Source organism: Nyctereutes procyonoides, unplaced genomic scaffold (genome assembly GCF_905146905.1).
Source record: "Nyctereutes procyonoides isolate TBG_1078 unplaced genomic scaffold, NYPRO_anot_genome, whole genome shotgun sequence".
Classification (NCBI taxonomy): domain Eukaryota; kingdom Metazoa; phylum Chordata; class Mammalia; order Carnivora; family Canidae; genus Nyctereutes; species Nyctereutes procyonoides.
Window position 1 is genome coordinate 5433614 of NW_026575133.1, and position 21969 is coordinate 5455582.

At 37.1% G+C, this 21969-nt stretch overlaps 1 protein-coding gene across 5 annotated transcripts in view; it reads right to left on the bottom strand.

Annotated features, from left to right (window-relative positions):
* CHUK (component of inhibitor of nuclear factor kappa B kinase complex) overlaps positions 1-21969 on the bottom strand; it is a 37089-nt gene that overhangs the window by 1801 nt on the left and 13319 nt on the right. For 2 of the 5 annotated variants that reach the window (XM_055300055.1, XM_055300058.1), the window contains exons 9-20: positions 21361-21496; positions 15977-16171; positions 14905-15007; positions 14011-14134; positions 13460-13611; positions 11292-11353; positions 10244-10353; positions 9402-9451; positions 3529-3625; positions 3087-3234; positions 2400-2533; positions 245-344 (exon numbers count right to left, since the gene is read on the bottom strand). In XM_055300055.1, coding sequence (XP_055156030.1) covers positions 245-344; positions 2400-2533; positions 3087-3234; positions 3529-3625; positions 9402-9451; positions 10244-10353; positions 11292-11353; positions 13460-13611; positions 14011-14134; positions 14905-15007; positions 15977-16171; positions 21361-21496 — 1411 coding nt within the window. The other 3 variants (XM_055300057.1, XM_055300056.1, XM_055300059.1) reach the window with 3 other exon arrangements.

The following is a 21969-nucleotide window of genomic DNA, read 5'->3' on the forward strand; positions in this document are numbered from 1 at the left end:
GGTCACATTGCAAAAAAAGTTCACCCTTCATTTAATTTGACGAAAATGCTACTGCTGGAGATTTACTAATGACATAATCCTAGTATATCCATGAATAAGAGAAGATCGGGATCTGAGGTCAAAGATATAACTTAAATGTCTTTTCTCTTTCTTCTGAGTTCTCCTTTTCCCCATATGCATCCCAAATGCCAGAGGTGGCCTTGCATGGAAAGTCAAAACATACCCATATCCATATAAAACTTACCATCATTTTACTGCCCTGTTCCTCATTTGCTTCATGAATAATAGTGCTTAAATGGCCAAGACAGTTCAAATTTTCTTCTATCATTTGTACTATAGTCTCCCTGTATGATGAAAAAACAAAGCCTTTTCAAATGCAGCAAAGGGACATACAAATTTCCTCTACCTTCTGGTCTTCAGGGTCAGGATAATCACTGCCCCTCCTGCAGCCCTGCAACCTAGCACCCCAGTGCAGCTGATTCCTATAGTCTTCAGTTTCCTTATCCCTCCCACCCAGAGGCAGAGTCTTGCTTATTAATGCAAGCTGTTGCTTCTGCCCAGCTTGAATGAGAAGAAATCCATTATAAATGCAATCTCATTTTCCTCTAAAATATAAGCAGCACTTAAATACAACTACCCTCCCCACCCTTGGAAAATGCTAATGGGGGGTGGAGTGGGAGAGAAAATTGTAGCGCAGACAGATGAAAAATCTTTTTGTTTCTGGAATATTTTCCTTTCCTTATAAGTAGTAAAAATATCAGTGTGCTTACTCCAGAGACACAAATATAAGGGTGAAGATAAAGAAGTACAATCTGGTTTGCAAAGATAAGGGAAGGTGAAAACTCTGGTTGGAAACTACAGATGACAGCGATGAAAAAGAAAACAAGCAAGCTGATTTCTGAGGACAGCAGAAGAAAATAGCATCATAAGGTAGCTGCCCAGAACCAACAAGAATCTCTGGAAGTTTGTATTTGAAGAAAATCCTTATTTTGGTTTCCACCTTCCCCACTTTCCTCTGCCATTTGGCCTCTATCCTTTAGCTTTTACCAGCCCTCAGTCTCTACCTTACTAGAATTAGTTCTAGGCCATAAATGATAGCCACTATAAGGTCAAAACTAAATTCTAATTCTAAAGCACGTATTCAAAAGATGAAAAATTGAATCCAACAGATCCCACCTTGGTGGTTAAGTATTATGTGCACATTGTAATTGAAATCAATTTTACTTTATAACGTATTCCTACTGGAAAACATATTTAAAATTCCGTCCGACATGCTTTTGCTAACAACCCAACCTCAAATTAGAAATTGACTGTATAGAGGTAACATTTGCAACCATTAGCATCCCCTAACCTAAATGCCTTTAACAAAAGTAAAAAGGTTAGTAATGTACTAAATATTATTTGTTTCAACTCTGAGTAATGGAATATTTTCTAAAGTCAATTAAATTATATAGCCTGTGCTGTAGCTGTGGATGTATTACATTGGGCCAAATCTCTAACGATCCCAAGATACACCCTACAACTTGCTTTCTTTAAAAAAATAAAATACCTGATATCAGCTTTCCTTCCTGCCATGTGCTTTTCTCTCATAAAAGTAGAGTACAGAATGTGCAACTGCATGACCTCCTGAGCAGTGATGTAACATGGCTGCACTTCTGCAAAACTAATTATGGGCAGAGCTTCCAGGTAATGCTGGTGCTGCTGTAGAGGTCTCCATGAGTTGTGAGAAAAGCGACAATACACAAGCTAGCAAAGAGCCACTGGCTCTGGATACGGCACATCTTATGCTGAGAAAAATAACAGAAATGGATAGTCATTCAGCTTTTAGCAGGAGAGTAGGAATTAATAAAAGAAAATATAAGGCTTCACACTTGAGTTCTTATTTGCAAGTCTGACTTAAGGCATTGAAAAAAGCCTGATTTTAGAAATACCAAGTTATAAAATCAAGTAGATTACACTCAATAATTCATTAGAAAGGTGATCAAGGACCCCAAAATGATAAATCCAAAAGACAGCATAACTTTTGAGATAAATAGTTATGGAAGAAATAGCTTGGGTAAAAGAATTGCTAAGCCAGTAACAGAGAAAGAACTTAACACTTAGATTGAGCTACATAAGTAACATGTGCTGATATTTACTTTCCATACACTTCACATACAACATCTAATCGAATTTTCAGAACAGTTCCCATTTTACAGGTGAGGAAATGGGAACATTTAAAGAATCAAGTTAATTTGCCCAAGGTTATTACAAAGGGACATTATTATAAAAGGGACAGTCAGGATTTAACCCTGGTGTATAAAGTACTGAAGACTATTTCTTAACCACTATGCTCTACTCTACCTCATTCCTACCACTGCTCTTGAAAACAGCTATCTATTGTTGCAAAGTGAACCCACCCATCTTGAGGAGTTACCACGCATGACAGAGGATGTTCACGTTCTGCTGAATTTGGAGGAAGCCATGCTGATGCCTGAGGGGTTACTGCACCTTCTAGACTGGATCCTACGAGGGACCGGGCAGAACTCTGTGTCTGAAGGGAGAAAAAGTAAATAAGATTACAGGCAAGCACCAGCATTGATTCATACAATTTCCTACAATGTTCCTAAGATTTACACTTCTACCAGTGCTTAGATGCACAACCACAAAATTATCCTCACCTTTTTATAAGTATTTCTGTACAAAACTATCCTGTCCTTGACCACCTTTCTTACCTAAAACCAAATGTATTTGCCCTTCTCATTCCACTTTTGTTGGAGAAAAAAAAAAAAAAACTAGTTGAACAAGGGGCTAGAGTTTTATTAACTGATCACACACATCTATTCCCAAATTGGGATAGGATGCCACAGTGGTCTACGGCTGGAAGGAATAGATAAACATGAGACCAGAGAGGAAAGAAATAATGAAAGATGATCATGATCTCCTGCATCTGAAGTCAAACACCAAGAAAAGAACATGAGCATCAACCTTAACACAAAATACAGACATCTTTAAAAGGATTCAGCTCATGCCGATAAAAGAATCCCTTTTGCAGAGAATACTAGCAAATCAATGTCACATTAAATAATTTATTAAAAGTTACTTACACAGGCAATTTTAAGGAGATGCCATATTTCTTTCTGTCTCTTTCCCTGCATAAACATGACAGTATTGTCAGCTTCTTTGATGTTACTGAGGGCCATTTCCACCTTGGGCAGTAGATCAATAATCTTCTGCTTACAGCCCAATAACTTGCTGGAGAGATGAAATCAGTGTCACACAATTAGACATCCCCCTAAGACTATATACCATACTCCCACACCCAACTGGGAAAATGAACCACAATCAGCACCAGATTTAGTGACTGATTTCCAAAGTGATGCACACAAATAGGACACCTAAACGCACACAACTGTGGCCAAGTTACCCAAGGTATTGCCAGATATCTTCCTGGGTCTAGTATATTTACAAAAAAAGGATATTACACTTTGAAAGGAACATGATAAAAGTACCCTGGCTTTTCAGTAGGAAATAAAACAATTTTTCTACCTCAGATGACCAAACAGCTCCTTGAGAACCCGGTCCTGACTCTGAACAGTATGCACAATGATCTTCACCATTTCCGTGCTGTCGCTATAGGAGTGATCTATAAAAGATCTCAGTCAGTGGGTATAACCTCTTTTCTGCATGAACATATCAGCCTCCAAACAAAAAATTCCTAAAAATCTTAAACTAGTTTTAATTACTAAGCATCTCCATTTAAATTTAAAACTGGATTAAAATTTTAAGATTATATAATGTATAAACAAATATATATCTAAAAACAGTGTGTGTGTTTAATGCATATATAAATTTATCACTGTATCTTCACAGAACTTAGTTGCCTGTTTTGAGAAGGATATGTTTTGCTATCTTTAACCCATATTAACCCAAATCCCAAATCCATATGCAGCTTTCTGGCCAAAAGATCAATTTTTCTTGGATGATTAACGTCATTTATTTAGAAACAGGACAATTTATCAAACTTTCACTGGTTTAAAAGCAGGAGGCCCTTGACCTATCTAGGATACTTGGCCATCTGTTTGCAGCCCATGAAACTTTGAAAAAAGCTGACTAACTTAAGCCAAACCTGATGCACTAATAAAAGGACCTATACACACCCTGAAAGTTCAGTCTGAGGGTAGTAGAACATCTTAAACTGGAAACTGCCAAATGTCTTCAAATAGGATGGCTGTGTGGACACAGTGAGTGAGTTCTACAGTCTACAGGAGATGTAACTCAATTAAAAAAAACAGCAAAAACAGGGTGCCTGGGTGGCTCAGTTGGCTAAATGTCTGACTTGATTTTGGCTCAGGTCATGATCTCAGGGTCATGAAATGGAGCCCCACATCAGGCTTTGCACTGACTGTGGAGCCTACTTAAGATTCTCTCTCTCCCTCTGCTCTGCTTGTACTCTTCCCCTCTCAAAAAAAAAAAAAAAAAAGCACTGTTACATTTCAAAAAATGGCATTTAAAGTTTTTTAAACTGGAAGACTGCTCATAGATAATGCCGGTATTTCCTCGAACAATTTTTAGTCTCAGCTGCAAAAATATTATTTGCTATCACCTACTTAACACTTTTCTCACTTAACCCTCATAGGAGTCCTGGGAGATGGCTACAACTATTACCCATATTTTACTATGAAAAGGGTATCAAAAAAAATTTTTAAAAAGTTCAGTGTCCTTTGTTATCACTGCAAAGACCTCTCCCGCACAGCTCAAGTTTATTCCCTACACATGTCCCTCTGTCTCTCCCTCACAACTAGATAAAGAGTTGCAAATAAGCTCCTCTCAGAGACCTCAGAACATTAATCTTCTCCAGCATACAAAATGAAGAAAGTTTTTCACCATTTTTAGCTTAACAAGTCTCAAGTCAACTCTAAGCTAAAAAGACACTAGAAAAAAAGAATTAGACTTGCTCTATTGAAATTTTAAATTTCAATTATTCTAACCACAGCTTCATATCACTTATATCACTTTCTGTCAATATCTTGAATTTTTTTGTCTTCTATGAGCAAAATCTTAAGTCTGAATCAGTCTAACCTTCTGCTTTGTCAGTTCCTGCAGCCAAGCCACTAAACACCAAAAAAAATACTACCATTCTCTGTTGTCACTACTAATTCACAAGTTTTCACTTCTGCTCTGGATTCTTAATAAATCTTCTGGGTTAGCAACATCTTCCACTGTACACACCAGTTTGTTTTTTTTTTTTTTAAGATTTTGTTCATTTATTCATGAGAGACAGAGAGGCAGAGACATAAGCAGAGGGAGAAGCAGGCTCCCTGAGGGGAGCCCAATGGAGGATTCAATCCCAGGACCCAAGGACCACGACCTGAGCTATCCATACTGTCGCTATAGGAGTGATCTATAAAAGATCTCAAGGCAGATGCTCAACCACTGAGCCCGTGTACATACCAGCTTTTAAAAATCTTTAGCATACTCCTTAAATCTATGCAGTCATTATCTCTTCTGTTAACCTTATCACCCACGCCTTCTGTTAACAGTTAACCCCACTTCTTACTTCAGGATGGGAGGCCACAAGGGAGACCCCCATCCAACCCCTACAACCACAAAGTGTCACAGTATCCACACCCACAATCCCTCTAATACCAGGGACAGCAAGGCTAATTGAGTTAGCCTCTCAAGCTTGTTTAGGGACTCCCTTCTTCATAGGCTTTGGGCCCCCAAGCACATAATAAATATGCTCAAGTCTACCTTCTGAAGACTGACCTCCCTTGATTCTTCATCTCTTAGCTGCTCACCTCTCTTCTTTCCTTAACAGGAAAGCTTCTGAAAAGAACTGCCTAGATAAGCAGTTCTCAAACTTACTGGTCTCAGTACCTTCAAAAATTCTTAAGAACCCCAAGGTGTTTTTCGGGAATTAAACTGAGAAGTTTAAAAATATTTACTTATTCACTTAAAAATAACAATAAACTCATTACCTATTAACATATTTTTATTAAAAATAACTATTTTCCAAAAAATGTTAGTGAGAAAATTGGCCTTATCTTACATTTTTGCAAGTCTTTTTAATATAACTACTGATCTTGTTAAAAAAGTTTAAGTACTGAGAAGCTGACAATTTTCAGGTCATGGATACAAGATTTCCTAAATTCTAATTTTTTGTCTGAAATATGGAGTTTTATCATTGCCAACTAACATTGTTGGTTTTTTTCCCTGAAAGCAATAGTCATGTTTCATTAACTTTTGAGAAGACACCTGCCACTGTGGCTTTCTCAAAAAAACAAAAACAAAAACAACAACAACAAAAAACCCAGCAGAAGTGCTCTTGGGGCACTTCCCGTTTCATTGCACAGAATATTGTAAAGACATGTACCCAAGGGTTGAGATTTAAATAGAATTCTTATTACTTTATCAAGGACATGCTTAAATGAAATTTTTTTAACTGTGAATGCATAGTGGTGAAAATAGCTACTTACATAATTTGGTACTAGTGCCATCATCCATACCTGCTAAGTAGGGTATAAGCTGTTTACCCACCAGTGTTTTCATAGCATCAGTGAAAATGTCAACATAGTGAGAAAGGCAAATATTGTCTTAGTGTTATGAAAATAGTTTGACCTCACTGATCTTCATGAATCACACTTCGGGAACTGCTGGTCTAGACCGACTTCTCTATTTCTTCCTGGTTCATTCCTTCCTTGGCTTCCAATTTCTGTTCCCAAAAGGCCTTATTTTGTCAAGACCAACAATGGTATCCAAACTGCTAAGTTGATTCTTTTTATCATCATCTTTATTACCCACACATTCATAGCATTTCACCCCACTGATCACTTTCTTCTTGAAACTCTCTGTCCTGATCCTATCATATAATTCCTTCTATATCCTGGTCATTTTCTTTTTTTTTTTTTTTAAGATTTTATTTATTTATTCATGAGAGACACACAGAGAGAGAAGCAGAAACAGAGGCAGAGGGAGAAGCAGGCTCCATGCAGGGAGCCTGACATGGGACTCGATCCTGGATCACGCCCCGGGCTGAAGGTGGCGCTTAACCGCTGAGCCACCGGGGCTGCCCTATCCTGGTCATTTTCAATCTCCTCTGCTGGCTCTTCTGCTTCTAGCCTTTCTTGAATGTTGGTATTCTCTGGGATTCCATCCTTGGCTTCCATACTCAATCTACTTTTTCAAAATGATCACTTTACTCCTACGGCTGACTACTCTCAAATAGCTAAATATCAACTTCTCTACTAAATCCACATATATATATATATGTGTTTATACATACATGCATGCATACATATATATAAATACCATTTATTAGACCTCTCTACTTGAATATCCCACTGACATCCAAACATCAACATGTACAGAAATTAATTCATCTTCTTTTCCCATCATGTGCCATCCTTTCTTCCCATTACGGTGAGTAGTCCTTCTGACCATGCACCCAGCTGGCATAGCCAAAATCTTGAGAGGCATCATGACTCCATACTCCAGGTCCAGCCATCTATATTTAATCCATCACCCAACACTATCAGTTCTACCTTGTAAATGTCTCTTGCCCTTACCCTCCTCTCACCAGCCTCCCCAGTTCAGGCTCTCTGCCGTAGCTCATGGCCCACCCTATATGGAGTTATGATTATTTCAACAGCCTCATAGCCAATGCCTGTCTTCAGTCTAGCTACACTTTAATCCATTATGTGCAATGCTACCAATGCAGTATTTCTGAAATGCTAATCTGATCATGCAATTCCCCTGCTTAAAACTTTTAAGGTTTTTCTTTGCCATCATGATGAAATCCAAACTCATTACCATAACATTTCAGATCCTTCATGATCCAGCCACATCTGATCCAGCCTCTCTCCCAAAACTCTATAATCCAGCCATTACATTTCCCCAAACGTGCTAAGTGTTACGTGTCTTTACTGACTATACTTGTACACACAAGAGCGTACCTCCTTTCACCTGGCTACTGCTACTTATCCTTTAAGGCTTATCTCAGGTGTCATCTCCTGCAGGAAACCTTTTCTAACCACTCCTAAGCCCCAGGCAGGGTCAGGTGCCTATCTTATATGTACCTCATAAATGTCTGTAGGAATAAACTGAATAAATTCTATTCCAATAAAAATCAATTTAGAGGAGATCATGTTATTTGTTAAGACAGAATTTCATATGGATGAATATTAATTTGCATATGTTGTAAATTTTTTTCTAAAGATTTCATTTATTCATGAGAGACACAGAGAAAGGCAGAGACATAGGCAGAGGGAATGCAAGGAGCCTGATGAGGGCCTTGATCCCAGCACCCCAGCATCACAGCCTGAGCCAAAGGCAGATGCTCAACCACTAAGCTACCCAGATGCCCTGTTTGTAAATTTTAAAGTATAAAACTTATATCTTTTATTTTACTTATTTATTGGTAATTTAGGTATATATAGCAAATTAGGGCACAGGCTTCACTTTTTATTTCTTCTATAACCCATCAAAACAAATCAATTTTTAACAGAAGGATAATATCTTGCAGATACATATATTTTATACTTCCTGAGGCATTTTCACAAACAGCCTCTTAAATACATTGTTATACGTACTCACTGACTTAGGAAAGCTAGGTTTCAGCCCCATTTTGCAGAAGAGGAAAATGAGATATAAGAAAATTAGGTACTTGGTCAGTAAGCTGCCCAATCTAGAACCCAAGCCTTCCAAATACCACTCCAATACTCCTGTCAATAGACCATGTTCTGTATTCATCAGATGTTTGATAGGAATTGTTTTGCCAATGAAATAAGTAGTAACCAGATGCAGATGAAGGCATCATTTTTAAGGTACACTGCTTTGGCATAGCAAATGGGCCTCCCCCCATCACTCCACACATGAAAGCACTATATCAAATTCTGTCCAACCTCTCTAACCTTAAGCAGCACTTATTTTTTCCATCTTTCCACACATATTCTTGCTTCCTCTTCCCCTTCTATGAGTTCCTTTTTTCTCATTCATTCCTTCCTTTCATTTCGCTTTAAAAAGTTTTCTATCTCAATTCTCTTGTTACTTTGCCTTCCTAATCTCTTAAATTCTCATCAACTTAAAATTGTACCATAAACAGCACTGTGGCAATACCAAAACTGGAATTTATTCTGCAGCTTGTTTTAAAAAATCCAAACCCTGTATTCGTTAAGTTTGTGATGGTTTCCTTTTTTTTTTTTAATTTAAGATTTTATTTATTTATTCAAGAGAGACACAGAGAGAAAGGCAGAAACATAGGCGGAGGGAGAAGCAGGCTCCCTGCACGGAGCCTGACACGGGACTCAATCCCCGGATCCAGGATCACACCCAGAGCCGAAGGCAGACGCAACCGTTGAGCCACCCAGGTGTCCCTGTGATGGTTTCTTAAAATGCCTTGTGTACAGTGATAAGTGTCTTACCTGAAGGTCTGTGCTTTAACTGCTTATATAGATCAATAGCACGTTGTTCCCTATGAAAAAGAAAACATGCTTCCAAATGTGAAGATAATTCAATGACTAATAATCAACAACTTGAAATGAACAATACTGTTTGAATAGAGTATAATCTATTTTAAAGCAAGTACATATTGCCAATGAACATTTTACAGAGCATATTACAGAGTAATAAGCAAGATCTAAAAATGCAAAATTTAGGGGCACCTGGCTGGCTTAGTCAGTAAAGCATGCAACTCTTGATCTCGGGGTTGTGAGTTCAAACCCCAAAATGGGTATAGAGATTACTTAAAAATAAAAACTATTTAAAAAAATTTTTAAAGTAAATAAAAATGCAAACTTTAATATATTTCATATCTGCTCTGATCTACCACCACATATACAACATTCTTGCATCAGAAACACTTAAACGGGCAAAAATGAAGCCCCGTGATTAGGGAAAAACAATCTGAAATTTCTATTCAGATACCTAGGAAGTTAACCTCATTTAGGGCATTTAATGGACAATAAGTTGGGCCAGAAGTATGGGAAGCAGGGCAACAGTCTGTAACTTAGAACATTTGAATAATTTGTTACACCCACATGAAAAGATGTTTTGATTAAAACAGCAAAGGTCAACCGTTAAGTCATGACCAAAATTTCTTGTGACTAAGAAAAACTTCCTCCTAAAATATGATGTCAATATATTTGGAGAAAGAAAACTATAGAAAAGAACAAATACAGCCTTAATCAGCTAGATGTACACAGACAGAACCATCTGTGACAAAAAAATTACAGACATCAATACCAATAACACAAGACTTCCTTACAGAGATTCCATCAAGTCTCCCTGACGTCTTCCATAAGGGCTCTTCTGCAGCTCCATGATTTCAGTGTGCAGAGACATGATCTGATCCTCCAGGTAACCAATGACACCCACCTAAAATATGATGAAATGCAAAAGAAATAACAGGCTCACCACCACACAAAACAGAAAAGAACTGAGACAGAGAACGATTTGCTGCAATGGTAGAACTAAATGATTTAATATGAAACACTGATTTTGTTCAAGCTTTTTTATCTTTCAGATTCTGACAGTCTTTCATACAAGGACAGACTTAATACCCATGCTTCTCTCTTTTCTCTTCTGACAACAGTGAACTACTAGCATTTGCTTTCTCCTCCTGAGAAGCAAAAAGTAGTATTATTAACAAGACAGGAAAAGTGGCCACCAAAACCACTGCATCTCAGTTATAGGATTTTCATTGCCTCTTGTTCCCAACTGTCTTGAATAAGAATGCAGAAAGAAAAAGACACTGGATTTCCTACTTAAGGATATTAACTGCCTTACGCACATCCAGGAGAGTAACAATTTAGTAGGACCATGGACAGATGTAACAGGTAAGAAAGGAATATTCCTCCTAGAGAATGACCTATAACTAGCATGACCATATGTATAATTTATTGTCCAAACAGGCATAATTTTGAGAGTGAAAGGGAGTATCATTGATAATTATGGCAAGGCAGATATAAACTGGGACCATTTCGGATAACCAGGACATACAGCTATCCTATCTAAACCAATCATAAAAATAACAGCAATAACTACCATTTATTATTTATTCCCATTTAATCTGTATAACCCTACTAAAAAGTGTAAGTCCACGTAATATGGAAATAAGTTTAGCAAGGTTTTAGTTTAATCTCTTTTGCCCAAAGCCCCTGCTTTTATCAACTCTACACATACAAAGCATCTACTAGATTTTTGTCTGATAATCAGGAGTAACATGAAAAACATTCTATATATTGAAACCAAAGACAACTTCTATGAGAGACCTCAGGAATTAATAAGCATATAGAATGAGCTAATGATTTTACCTCGGCATAGTGGATAGCCTTTTCTTCCATTTCCTTCCATGCTTTTAACATTTTTTCTGAGGCTAAAAAAAAAAAAGTCTTAATTGGTTATCTCAGAAATAGCCATAGCCTTAATTACTGACCTATCCACTTCCTTGCCATATCATCATCAAAAATGGTGTTATAGATTGAACTGTCCCCCCAAAAAGCTTTGTTGAAGTCCTAATTCAGTACCTCAGAATGTGACCTTATTTGGAAATAGGGTCACTGCCAAATTGCAGTTAGCTAATTAAGATGAGATCATCCTGGAGTAGGGTGGATTAATCCAGTATGACTAGTTTTCTTATGAGAAACCCAAACACATGAAGAGAGAGCTCTATTTTGACGACAGAGGTATAGATTAAAGTGCTACAGCTGCAAGCCAAGGAGCCAAGGACTGTTGGCAAACCACGAGAAGCTAGGAAGAAGCTAGGAAGTATTCTTCCCCACAGCTTTAGGGGGTTCATGGACCCTGCCAACACCTTGATTTGGATTTTCAGCCTTTGGAACTGTGACACAGTTCTATGGATTTATTTATTTATTTATTTATTTATTTATTTATTTATTTATTTAAATTTCTGTGGCTTTAAGCCACCTAGTTTATAAGTAACTTGCTATAGGACCCCTAAGAAACCAATATAAATTGTTTTCTCTTAAAAAATGAAAAAAAAAAGGAAAAGTAATACATGAACATGATTTTTTGAAAATCAAATACTATAAAAGGATATAAAAAGAAAAGACTCTCTCTTTGTCCCCTCCACTCTAAGGATCTTACTGTTAATCACTTGTTACATAGACACATACCCTTTTCCCTCATAAGTGAGACTATCTCTATATACTTTTCTCTCTGTTTTTTTTCCCCAACTTAATACATCACTGCCATTAAAGACCCAAGTGATCTTTTAGTATGAGTACACAGGTCTATGTCATTCCTTTTTTTTTTTTAATTTTTTTTTATTTATTTATGATAGTCACAGAGAGAGAGAGAGAGAGAGAGAGGCGCAGAGACATAGGCAGAGGGAGAAGCAGGCTCCATGCACCGGGAGCCCGATGTGGGATTCGATCCTGGGTCTCCAGGATCGCGCCCTGGGCCAAAGGCAGGCGCCAAACCGCTGCGCCACCCAGGGATCCCTATGTCATTCCTTTTTAACAGCTGATTAGTCAAAGATAATTTGGTGAAATAATTACAGTGTTCTGCCATTCATTAGAATGCTTATTATACAAAAATAGAAATCAAACATCAATCATTGAACCAGTCCTAATGGGTAAACTTACTCACGCAATTGGATACTGCTGATCATTTATTCTGATATACATACACTTTGCTTAAGACAAGTATACGAATAGGATTTGTTTCCCAAAAAAGAATTTGTTTTATGACAGACAACAGAAATATTGGTGGTGACCCCTTCAGCTTATTATTTGAATTTTAAATCTGCATCTTACATTTCCTTAATACATCTGAAAGGAGAGAGCTTAGAGTCAAATATTGAAAACTGGAGGCTGTGTACCATACTAAAAAAAAGGGGTGGGGGACTCTACAGTAGGTGGTTTGGAAGAAAAAACTCTGGAATTATTTGTATTATTATTTACAGTAAGATAAGTAGTTTAAGACTTCCCTGGTTAAGGAGACATCCCAATACAGACTTTGTATCTATTTTTTAAAAGATTGATTTACTTATTTGAGAGAGAGTGAGAGACACTGTGTACAGAGGGGAGGTATGAGAGAGAGAGGGAGAGAGTCTTAAGCAGACTCTATGCTGAGCACAGAGCCCCATGTGGGGCTTGATCTCAGGACCCTGATTATGACCTGAGCTAAAACCACGAGTCAAACAAAACTGTGCTACCCAGGCGCCTCTATTTCAAAAATGAGACTTGAAAATCAAAAGTTCTTAAATTGCTTTTGAATTTTTCTGAAGCTAAACCATCCTAGTCCAACTATAGTTCAATTGTGGGGAAGTAAAGTTGCTAATCTAAAGGTTAAAAGCAGCTACTATTCAGTACAAACACTGTTTATGAGGACTTGAGGCAACCTATCTCTTACTCTAATGTTAATATAAATGAAACAATGGGCTGAGGCAAGAAGGCAAAACAGAAGATGGCTTCAAGAGATTCAACACTTCTTTCAAACATGTTACCCAAACACTCACATATCCCATAAGTCATCTGCTCACTGTATCTTTCCAAGTCAAGCTGAATGCTTTTGTGGAAAAACTCCAATTTAGCTTTCAGTTGCTGAGATGCTGAGATCAAAGTGTTCTTCATTTTTGTCAGGTTAGCGTTATATCTAAGAAGACTTAACCTAAACCATAGCAAAAAAAAAAAAAAATTAGTATTTCAGAAACAGTGAACAAAAATTTAATAGCTTAAACTGCCATAAACCCAAAGCCTAAGCTTCTATTATCAATCTGTGAGAAATAGTTTAGACTAGAATCTAGTCTCTGAAGACTCCCTACCTGTGATATTCTAAGATAAAACAATCTTCTTATACTAGGACTGCTCAGGAACTACTCTCAAGCTGTTGCAATTGGATGGTTTCAGACCATTAGTAAGAATTCTTTAAGTCTGGTGAGAATATTATATTTCAGATTAGTCCAATATTTCAGTATTGCGTGGAATACTGATTAGTGAAAACAGCAAGATTAATTCTTGAACATTAATGCACATGACATTGCACCTGTAAACAATAGAATCCACTTACATTGCTGCTCTTTGTCCCTGAAAGAGCCTGCTGTAGTCTTCTTTCAGCCCAGACACATAGTGCACTGCTTCAGCCCATACTTTACGCAGCTGTATAATTGGAAGCTGAATTTTGCTGTCCCGTACTATATGTAAAAAGATGGGAAAAGAGGTGGGAAGTTACTTTTTATTTATTTACTTATTCATTTATTTATTTTAAAGATTTTATTTATTTATTCATGAGAGACACAGAAGAGACAGGCAGAGACATAGGCAGAGGGAGAAGCAGGTTCCATGCAGGAAGCCCGATGTGGGACTCGACCCCGGAACTCCAGAATCATGCCCTAAGTCAAAGGCAAATAGAACCTTAACCGCTGAGCCACCCAGGTGTCCCAATTTTTCTGTAAATTTAAAACTGTTGTTTAAAAAAACTAACAAAAAGGAAAGATTACATGATTTTAGCCCTTTGCCCAGTTTTGTTCTTGATTTTACAATATTATGCTTGATTTTTAGTTTTGGGTATACAGAAACTAATCACTTCTTCCAAAGAAAAGAGTAATTCTCAAGGATAAATGAAAACATTTGAACGTTAAGCAGTATTCATATAAAATGAAGTATCTGAACACGCTTACATAAAGCAACTAGAAAGCAGGCTTAACTAATAGTGGAGATTCATTCTTCTGTGAGAGCCTTATCCTGCAGAAAGTAAGTCTTCTTCCAAATGAGGGATCTAGAGATGACTTGAAATCTACTATTTCACCTTCCAATCTGTATAAATTCATTTCTCATCATAATTAAAAAACAGAAGTATGAGATACAGAACAAAAACACCAAAAGACCATTTCTACTAAACATATTGAGTCAAAATTATATTATTTCAGTTTTAAACCTCAGTCAGTAAATGAGCTTTACTTACCAATATAATTTACACAGTCAGATAAACTTCTGGAAGCAAATGGTCCTTCATATACAGTCTTACTTTTATCAAACAAATACACCATATAGCTATCACAGCCTCTCTGAAAAAGAAACAATTTTTAAAAATCCTTGAAAATACTAGGTTCTCTAAGTACTTGAACACATTTCCTAATGTGAAATGTAAATGAATAAGGCCAATGTTTATTCACATACATCTTACAGATTCAAGGTCTAGATTACTATTTAGGAGAAATAAATAACTATAGGATGGCTTAATGTGAAAAACAATCACCAGACCCCAAAAGGACAAAAGCACAAAGTCACAGCAACATATATCCATACAATGGGAATACTATTCAGTAATCAGAAGGAATAAAATTCTGATACATGCTAGGACATGAATGAACCTCCAAAACATGATGCTAAGTGAAAGAAGTCAGACACAAGAGACTATAGACTGTATGATTCATTTATATGAAGTGTTTAGAAAAGGCAAATTATAGAGACTGAAAGCAAAACAGTGATTCCCTGGAATGGAACAGAATGGAGATTAAGAGTTAGCAGACATGAAGGATCTTATTGACATCGAAATTTCTTTAAGCTGGCTTATAGTAATGACTGGTTTATAGTATAAGCCAAAAAAAAAAAATCACTGAGTTGCATACACGAAATGGGTAAATTACATGATATATAAAATTTGCCTCAATAAAGTAAAACAACAACAACAACAAGAGTCATGAGCACAATATTTTACCATCCATCTATCCTCTTGCAGGATCTATGAGACTGCTGGTCTAATTTCAAGGTTTTAGGCTTTAAGTATAAAAGTGGGAAAAAGGGGCGGGGGGGACTGTCACCAAAGAGAAAGTCATACAAAGTTTAAAACATATCTTGTTCACCTTGTGAAGCAATGATAAAAATAATGAGTAGGATAAAATTAAAATAAGAATTGTAAGATGTGAACCACCCCCCACCAAGGGGATTCCAACTATGCATCCAAAAAAAAAAAAAAAATGCACAGCATGCAATCCTCCAAGCTAACAGAGTTCTTAATATTAGAATTCTCTTACTACTCCATCTAGAACACATTGAGAGGCCGGTTTCCGAGGATCCAGAGAAATTCCTGTCTCTGAAAGAAGCTCTTGAGAACCGGTATTTATTCCAGTTTCACGCTCAATACGAGACTGTAGTGAATGAAGACTTTCATCAGGTGGTAACAAAAAAGAAATTATCTTTGCAGAAGTCATATTTAGGATGTGTACTATCTGTATAAATAAGAAAAAAGAAATGATTATTGCTCATTTACCACATAAAAGATTCAGTGCTAGATACTAAAGGGAATATCTCTACACAAGGTTCAATCATTTTTCAAAGTGAGATCTCCTTCCATAATTACAAAATAACATTTTGAAAACTGAACAGTAGAGTTTACTTTTCTACAAAAGATGTTAGCTCCAAAGAATAAAATTTCAAAATTACAGGGATGTACAAAATCTAGAAATAAAAATCCCAATTTAGGGGATCCCTCGGTGGCGCAGCGGTTTGGCGCCTGCCTTTGGCCCAGGGCGCGATCCTGGAGACCCGGGATCGAGTCCCGCGTCGGGCTCCCGGTGCATGGAGCCTGCTTCTCCCTCTGCCTGTGTCTCTGCCTCTCTCTCTCTCTCTGTGACTATCATAAATAAATAAAAATTAAAAAAAAAAAATCCCAATTTAAAAACGCAACACTGAGCAGCCCAGGTGGCTCAGAGGTTTAGCGCTGCCTTCAGCCCAGGGCGTGATCCTGGAGTCCCGAGATCGAGTCCCACGTGGGGCTCCCTGCATGGAGCCTGCTTCTCCCTCTGCCTGTGTCTCTGCCTCTCTCTCTCTCTGTGTCTCTCATAAATAAGATAAAATATTTAAAAAAAATAAAAAATAAACAAAAATGCAACACTTAAGGGCACCTGGGTGGCTCAGTCAGTTAAGCATCCAACTCTTGACTTCAGCTCAGTTCACCAGCTCAAGGCTGTAAGAGCCTGGGCATAGAGCCTGCCTGGGATTCTCTCTCCCTCTCCCTCTCTAAAAAAATTAACTAATTTTTAAAAATAGAAAATAAATAAAAATTATAATAAAAATTAAAAGGCAACACTTATTTACTCTCAAAAACTTATCATAGGCCTGGAAGGAAATATTCCCACTTATGAAGTCCCTAATAGATGCTAACTACAAAGTGCTTTCACATAACATACTGTTAATTAGATCTAATCTCCATTTTGGCAAAGAGAGAAACCAGAGTCCTAAGAAGTCTCTTGAAGACAATATGATTTTAAATCCTCTTCCTTCTACTGTCCTTAGATAAACCATATAAAGTTAATACCTATGTTTCTCCAGTACATTATATTAACTAGCATATGCAAATGATTAAAATTACATTTTTCTTTAAATTCAATTAAACAATAATTAAATATATATTGTTAGATTAAAATTATTTCTGCTAGAAATGCTTATTACAGAGGTAAAGCATTAACTTTCCTTCTGTATTAACCTTTATGCTTGAAAAAGGTGAGAGGAAGAGAAGGGAATTATCAAAGTTGTCATGGATTTATAATACCAGTATTTCAACTGAGACCGTCCATTTCTTCCCATCCTAGACATATTTTATACTATGACAGCTGCCCCTACTAGTGATAGCAGAAACTGAGGATCAATATCCTAAGGTGGATATACACTTTTACACAGGGTTTATGTCAAACTAGGTAAGTAATCATGGAATCCCACAACCAAAGCTGAGCCATAAGAGAGCCAAAGAAATAGAGAGGAAATACAACTTACATTTATCCTTTTGTTCACTCAATTATTTAATGAGTGACTACTATGGTAAATATTCAATGTGTTATGGTGGTGGTGAGTATACAAATTAAATAACTTATGATCCTTGCCCTCCACAGGATAATGGCCAAATAGAAGATACTAAGAAACATTAAGGGAACTAAATACAAGGCAAAATGCTAAATGTACTATTATAATGAAAAGTATCATGCAGTTTCCTTTTTTTTTTTAAAAAAAAGATTTATTTATTCATGAGAGATACAGATTGAGAGGAGAGGCAGAGACAGGCAGAGGGAGAAGCAGGCTCCTCGCAGGGAGCCCAATGCGGACTTGATCCCGGATCTGGGGATCACGACCTGAACCAAAGGCAGGCGCCCAACCACTGAGCCACCCAGGCGTCCCTATCATGCAGTTTCCAAAGGAGTTTACATGGTGGAAGGAAAAGGGACGCTTTATAGAAGAGGCACTATGAGCTGAACTTTGGAAAGGAAGGAAGATTAGAATAAGGAAAAACTGAAAGAAGAAAGGTTCTTCTAGGTAGAAAATAAAGTAGGCAGAGGCACAGAGGTAGAAAAGGATGAGCATAACCAAAGAATATAAATAATCCAGGGGTACCTGAGTGGCTCAGTCAGTTGAGCACCTGAGTCTTGATTTCTGCTCAGGTCATGATCTCAGGGTCATGAGATTGAGCCCTGCATTGGGCTCCACCCTCAGCAGGCAGTCTGCTGGAGATTCTCTCTCTCTCTGCCCTTCCCCCTGCTCTCTCTCTCAAATAAATAAATCTTTTAAAAAAAAAAGGAATATAAATAATCTGGTTCAAATGTACCTAGAATGATGCCCCCTTAGAGTATAATAAAAGATAAGGCTGCAAGTATAGGATGAAAGGAGACCAAGAGAGATACTGAATACTAAATGTAAGGGTTTGAACTTTATTCAATATGCAAAGAGGAACTATGTAAGGCCTTCTAAATTGAGAACCTGAGAAGCTCAGAATGGTTGAAACATTCAAAAGATAAACCTAAGAAAATAATTGGATACAAAATTGAAAAAGAAGGAATAGTCAGACAAGCCATCCCACCTAGATAACTGGAAAGATGACAGTGCAAGAGGCAGAGGAAATGCTGTAGGAGAGATTTAATAGAGCAAATGTGTTCGGTTTTTAAATTAAGTCTTGGGTGCCAGTGAAACCCCCGAGTATAGTTATACAGTAGCTACAAGAACTCTGCAGAAAAGTCACAACTGAGGAAATAAATTTGGAAGTTATCTATATTCAGCTTATAGGTAAAATTCTACAACTGAAGAGATTACAAAGGAAAGGAAGAAAAAGTAATATGGAAAAAGAGAAAACCAAGGAGAGCCACTTAGGGTATAGTTATACTTAGGAACATGAAAGATCAGGCAAAGAAAGAATAATTAAATACTTCTATTTCACCATTATCTTCAGTGGCAAGTTCAGTATACATTTTTCAACTTTCCTATATATTTAAAGTTTTTCATAATACACAGTTGGAAAATCATGTAATCAGACTCTAAATTTTTTAAAAAGAAAGAGGTATTTTAGTAACTTTTTAAAATTTCTTTTTTAAATGAAAATCAGACACCATTCCCTTTTTGAACAACATAATAAACACCTTAGAAAATGTCCTATAATACAAATTGTTTTACAGTTCATGTTTGTGTTCATGATATTCCCATTTGTAAGTCTCTCTCCTTGCCTATTCCCGATTAAGTCTTACTTATCTTTCAAAATTTAGCTCTATTATCATTTCTCAGAAGCATCCCCAAGTTACTATGAATAGTACCCTATACATTCCTTATCCTGCACAGCCTCACAACAATATTGAGCCTTTAAAGAAGATATTACCTACCGTACCTGAGCTAAAAATAGATAAATATATATTTGCCCCAGATTCACAGACAGGTAAAGAGTGGTTCTGCAAACTGAAGTCTACAGACCGCAAAACATATAAGGAGGGCTCTTTCTCTATGCTCTCTAACAAGCACATCTCCACAAACCCCACAAAGTGGAAATGATGTTAAGATCACCATGACAAGTCTGAAAAAAACCTGGAATAAAAGACAAAAATTTTCAGGGGACACAAAGACCTAAAATGGATCACCAAATCCGCTGGGCTTATACACTAAGGAATGATTTATTCCTTGGCACAATAGAAGAAACCCAAATCAAGAAGCCAGATAACTTTTCTGAGTTAGCGAAGAATAACATCAACATGGCCCCAAGTTCCTATTTACTAAAGTATACCAAGGTTACAGTAAAACCTTACATGGTTATAATTTCTCATTTCAATTTTTTTTTCAGAAAATAAAATTTAGCCCCACCCTCAACTAGCCTCCTCCTGCCTCCAGGATGGCCTTGGATGCTCACCACTGAGCCTGCACCACAGATTCTTCCAATTTTAGGAACCCTATCTACTCTAACCAATCAATAATTATGAAAAGATTGCAGATGAGAGTTGTTTCTGGGTATACAGCATAATAGAGCCTCTCATTCATACCAGTGAATATTTACTGAGAACCTGATACATGGCCTGCTTTGTACAGCAGAACAGTGGGGTAGGGATAGCATGATGGTAGGGTGAGGGTGAACAATTGTTAATAAAAGTAGTAAGAACAATCCCAATATATTTTTTAACATTTTATTTATTTATTCATGAGAGACACACAGAGAGAGAGAGAGAGAGAGAGACGCAGAGATGCAGAGACACAGGCGGAGAGAGAAGTAGGCTCCATGCAGGGCACCCGATGCGGGACTCGATCCCTGGACTCCAGAATCACGCCCTGGGCCAAAGGGAGGCACTAAACCGCTGAGCCACCCAGGGATCCCCAAGAACAATCCCAATATTAAAGAAGACAACCTATATGGAGAGGCATGAGTGGAAGATGAGAAACATTTAGAAGATATAGTAAATATGATTAAATGACAAACTATGTCGCAGAAATTGTTCAGAGAAAAGGAGAGTTGAATATGTGCCAGTGTAGTTGAGGAGATACACAAATACAGAGATCATTCTGGGCAGAAGGACAGCAGCGTCAAAGCACAAAAATGGATAATGTGCTTGATGGTGTGAGGAGCAGTGACAAGTTGGTCCTAGAGAAGTAAGAGGTAAGAGAAGCAGGTCTGGGGCAAGTACTTGGTTGGGGTGGATCTGCATGAGAAAAGCTCCAAAAGGTAGGCAGATCAGTTTAGATTTGACTTGGGAGGCAAGAAGAACTATGTTGGTTTTTTGGACAGAAGAATAAAAAAGCATTTTCAGAAGATGAGATGGGTAGTTCATGCTGCATGGACTGTAGGATTGGGACAAAGTATAGAGGCATGAAAGCCAGGCAGGAAACTTCCTCAGCAAACCAAATCCAGTATGATTATACCTTAAATGAACGAGGTCTAATGGCACCAATACAAAGAAGGGGAAAATCTAAAAGATGTTTCATAAAAGCAATCAACAAAGACCACTTAAAAGTAAAACTGAGAAGACTTACTAAAGAAGTAAAAACATATCAGCTCTAAAAATATAATTTTCTTTTCAAATAAGCATCAGAAAAGATCATTAAAATATGTTTATGTTTATTTTCCAAATAAATTTGTTAACTTCAATGCAAATTTTATGAAGCAGACCACATTCAAACTAACCTTCAAATTGAGAATGTGATCCATTAATACAAAACATCTTGGTTGCTTCAAAGTAAGATCAACAGGTCCTCCTCTTTGCTGAGGATCCCAATTTAGCATCAACTGAAGCCAGTTTTCCATGGGTTCTACTATTAAACTAGAAAGCATACAAAAATAGAGTGAAAATCACTATATTCTAGTTTTCTTTCATTATTGTGAAAAGGGTAATTTCATAGGTTGTCCATGTCCTTTCTCATTACTCATCTGTATCATTTTGTATCTTACTTTCAAGTAATTCATGAAATGACAGGGGACAAACTTTTTTCCATAAAAAACAACCCAAAACCTACATATGTAAGTACTGGCAACTTCAATAGGTGAGTCCAGTTCTATTGTCCAAGGAACTCATTTATCATTTACTTCAGTATCCCAGGAATCTTCTTGTAGCAGGAGTTCTTCTTGTTTCCACTAGACCTGTGCTGTCCAATATAGCCCTCAGTCACAAGCAGCTATTTGCATTTATTAAATTAAAATTAATTAAAATTAAATAAAAGTTAAAATTGAGTTCCTCTCTTATACTACAATTTTTCAAGTGCTCAATGTGGCCATCACAGACATAAAACTTTTCAT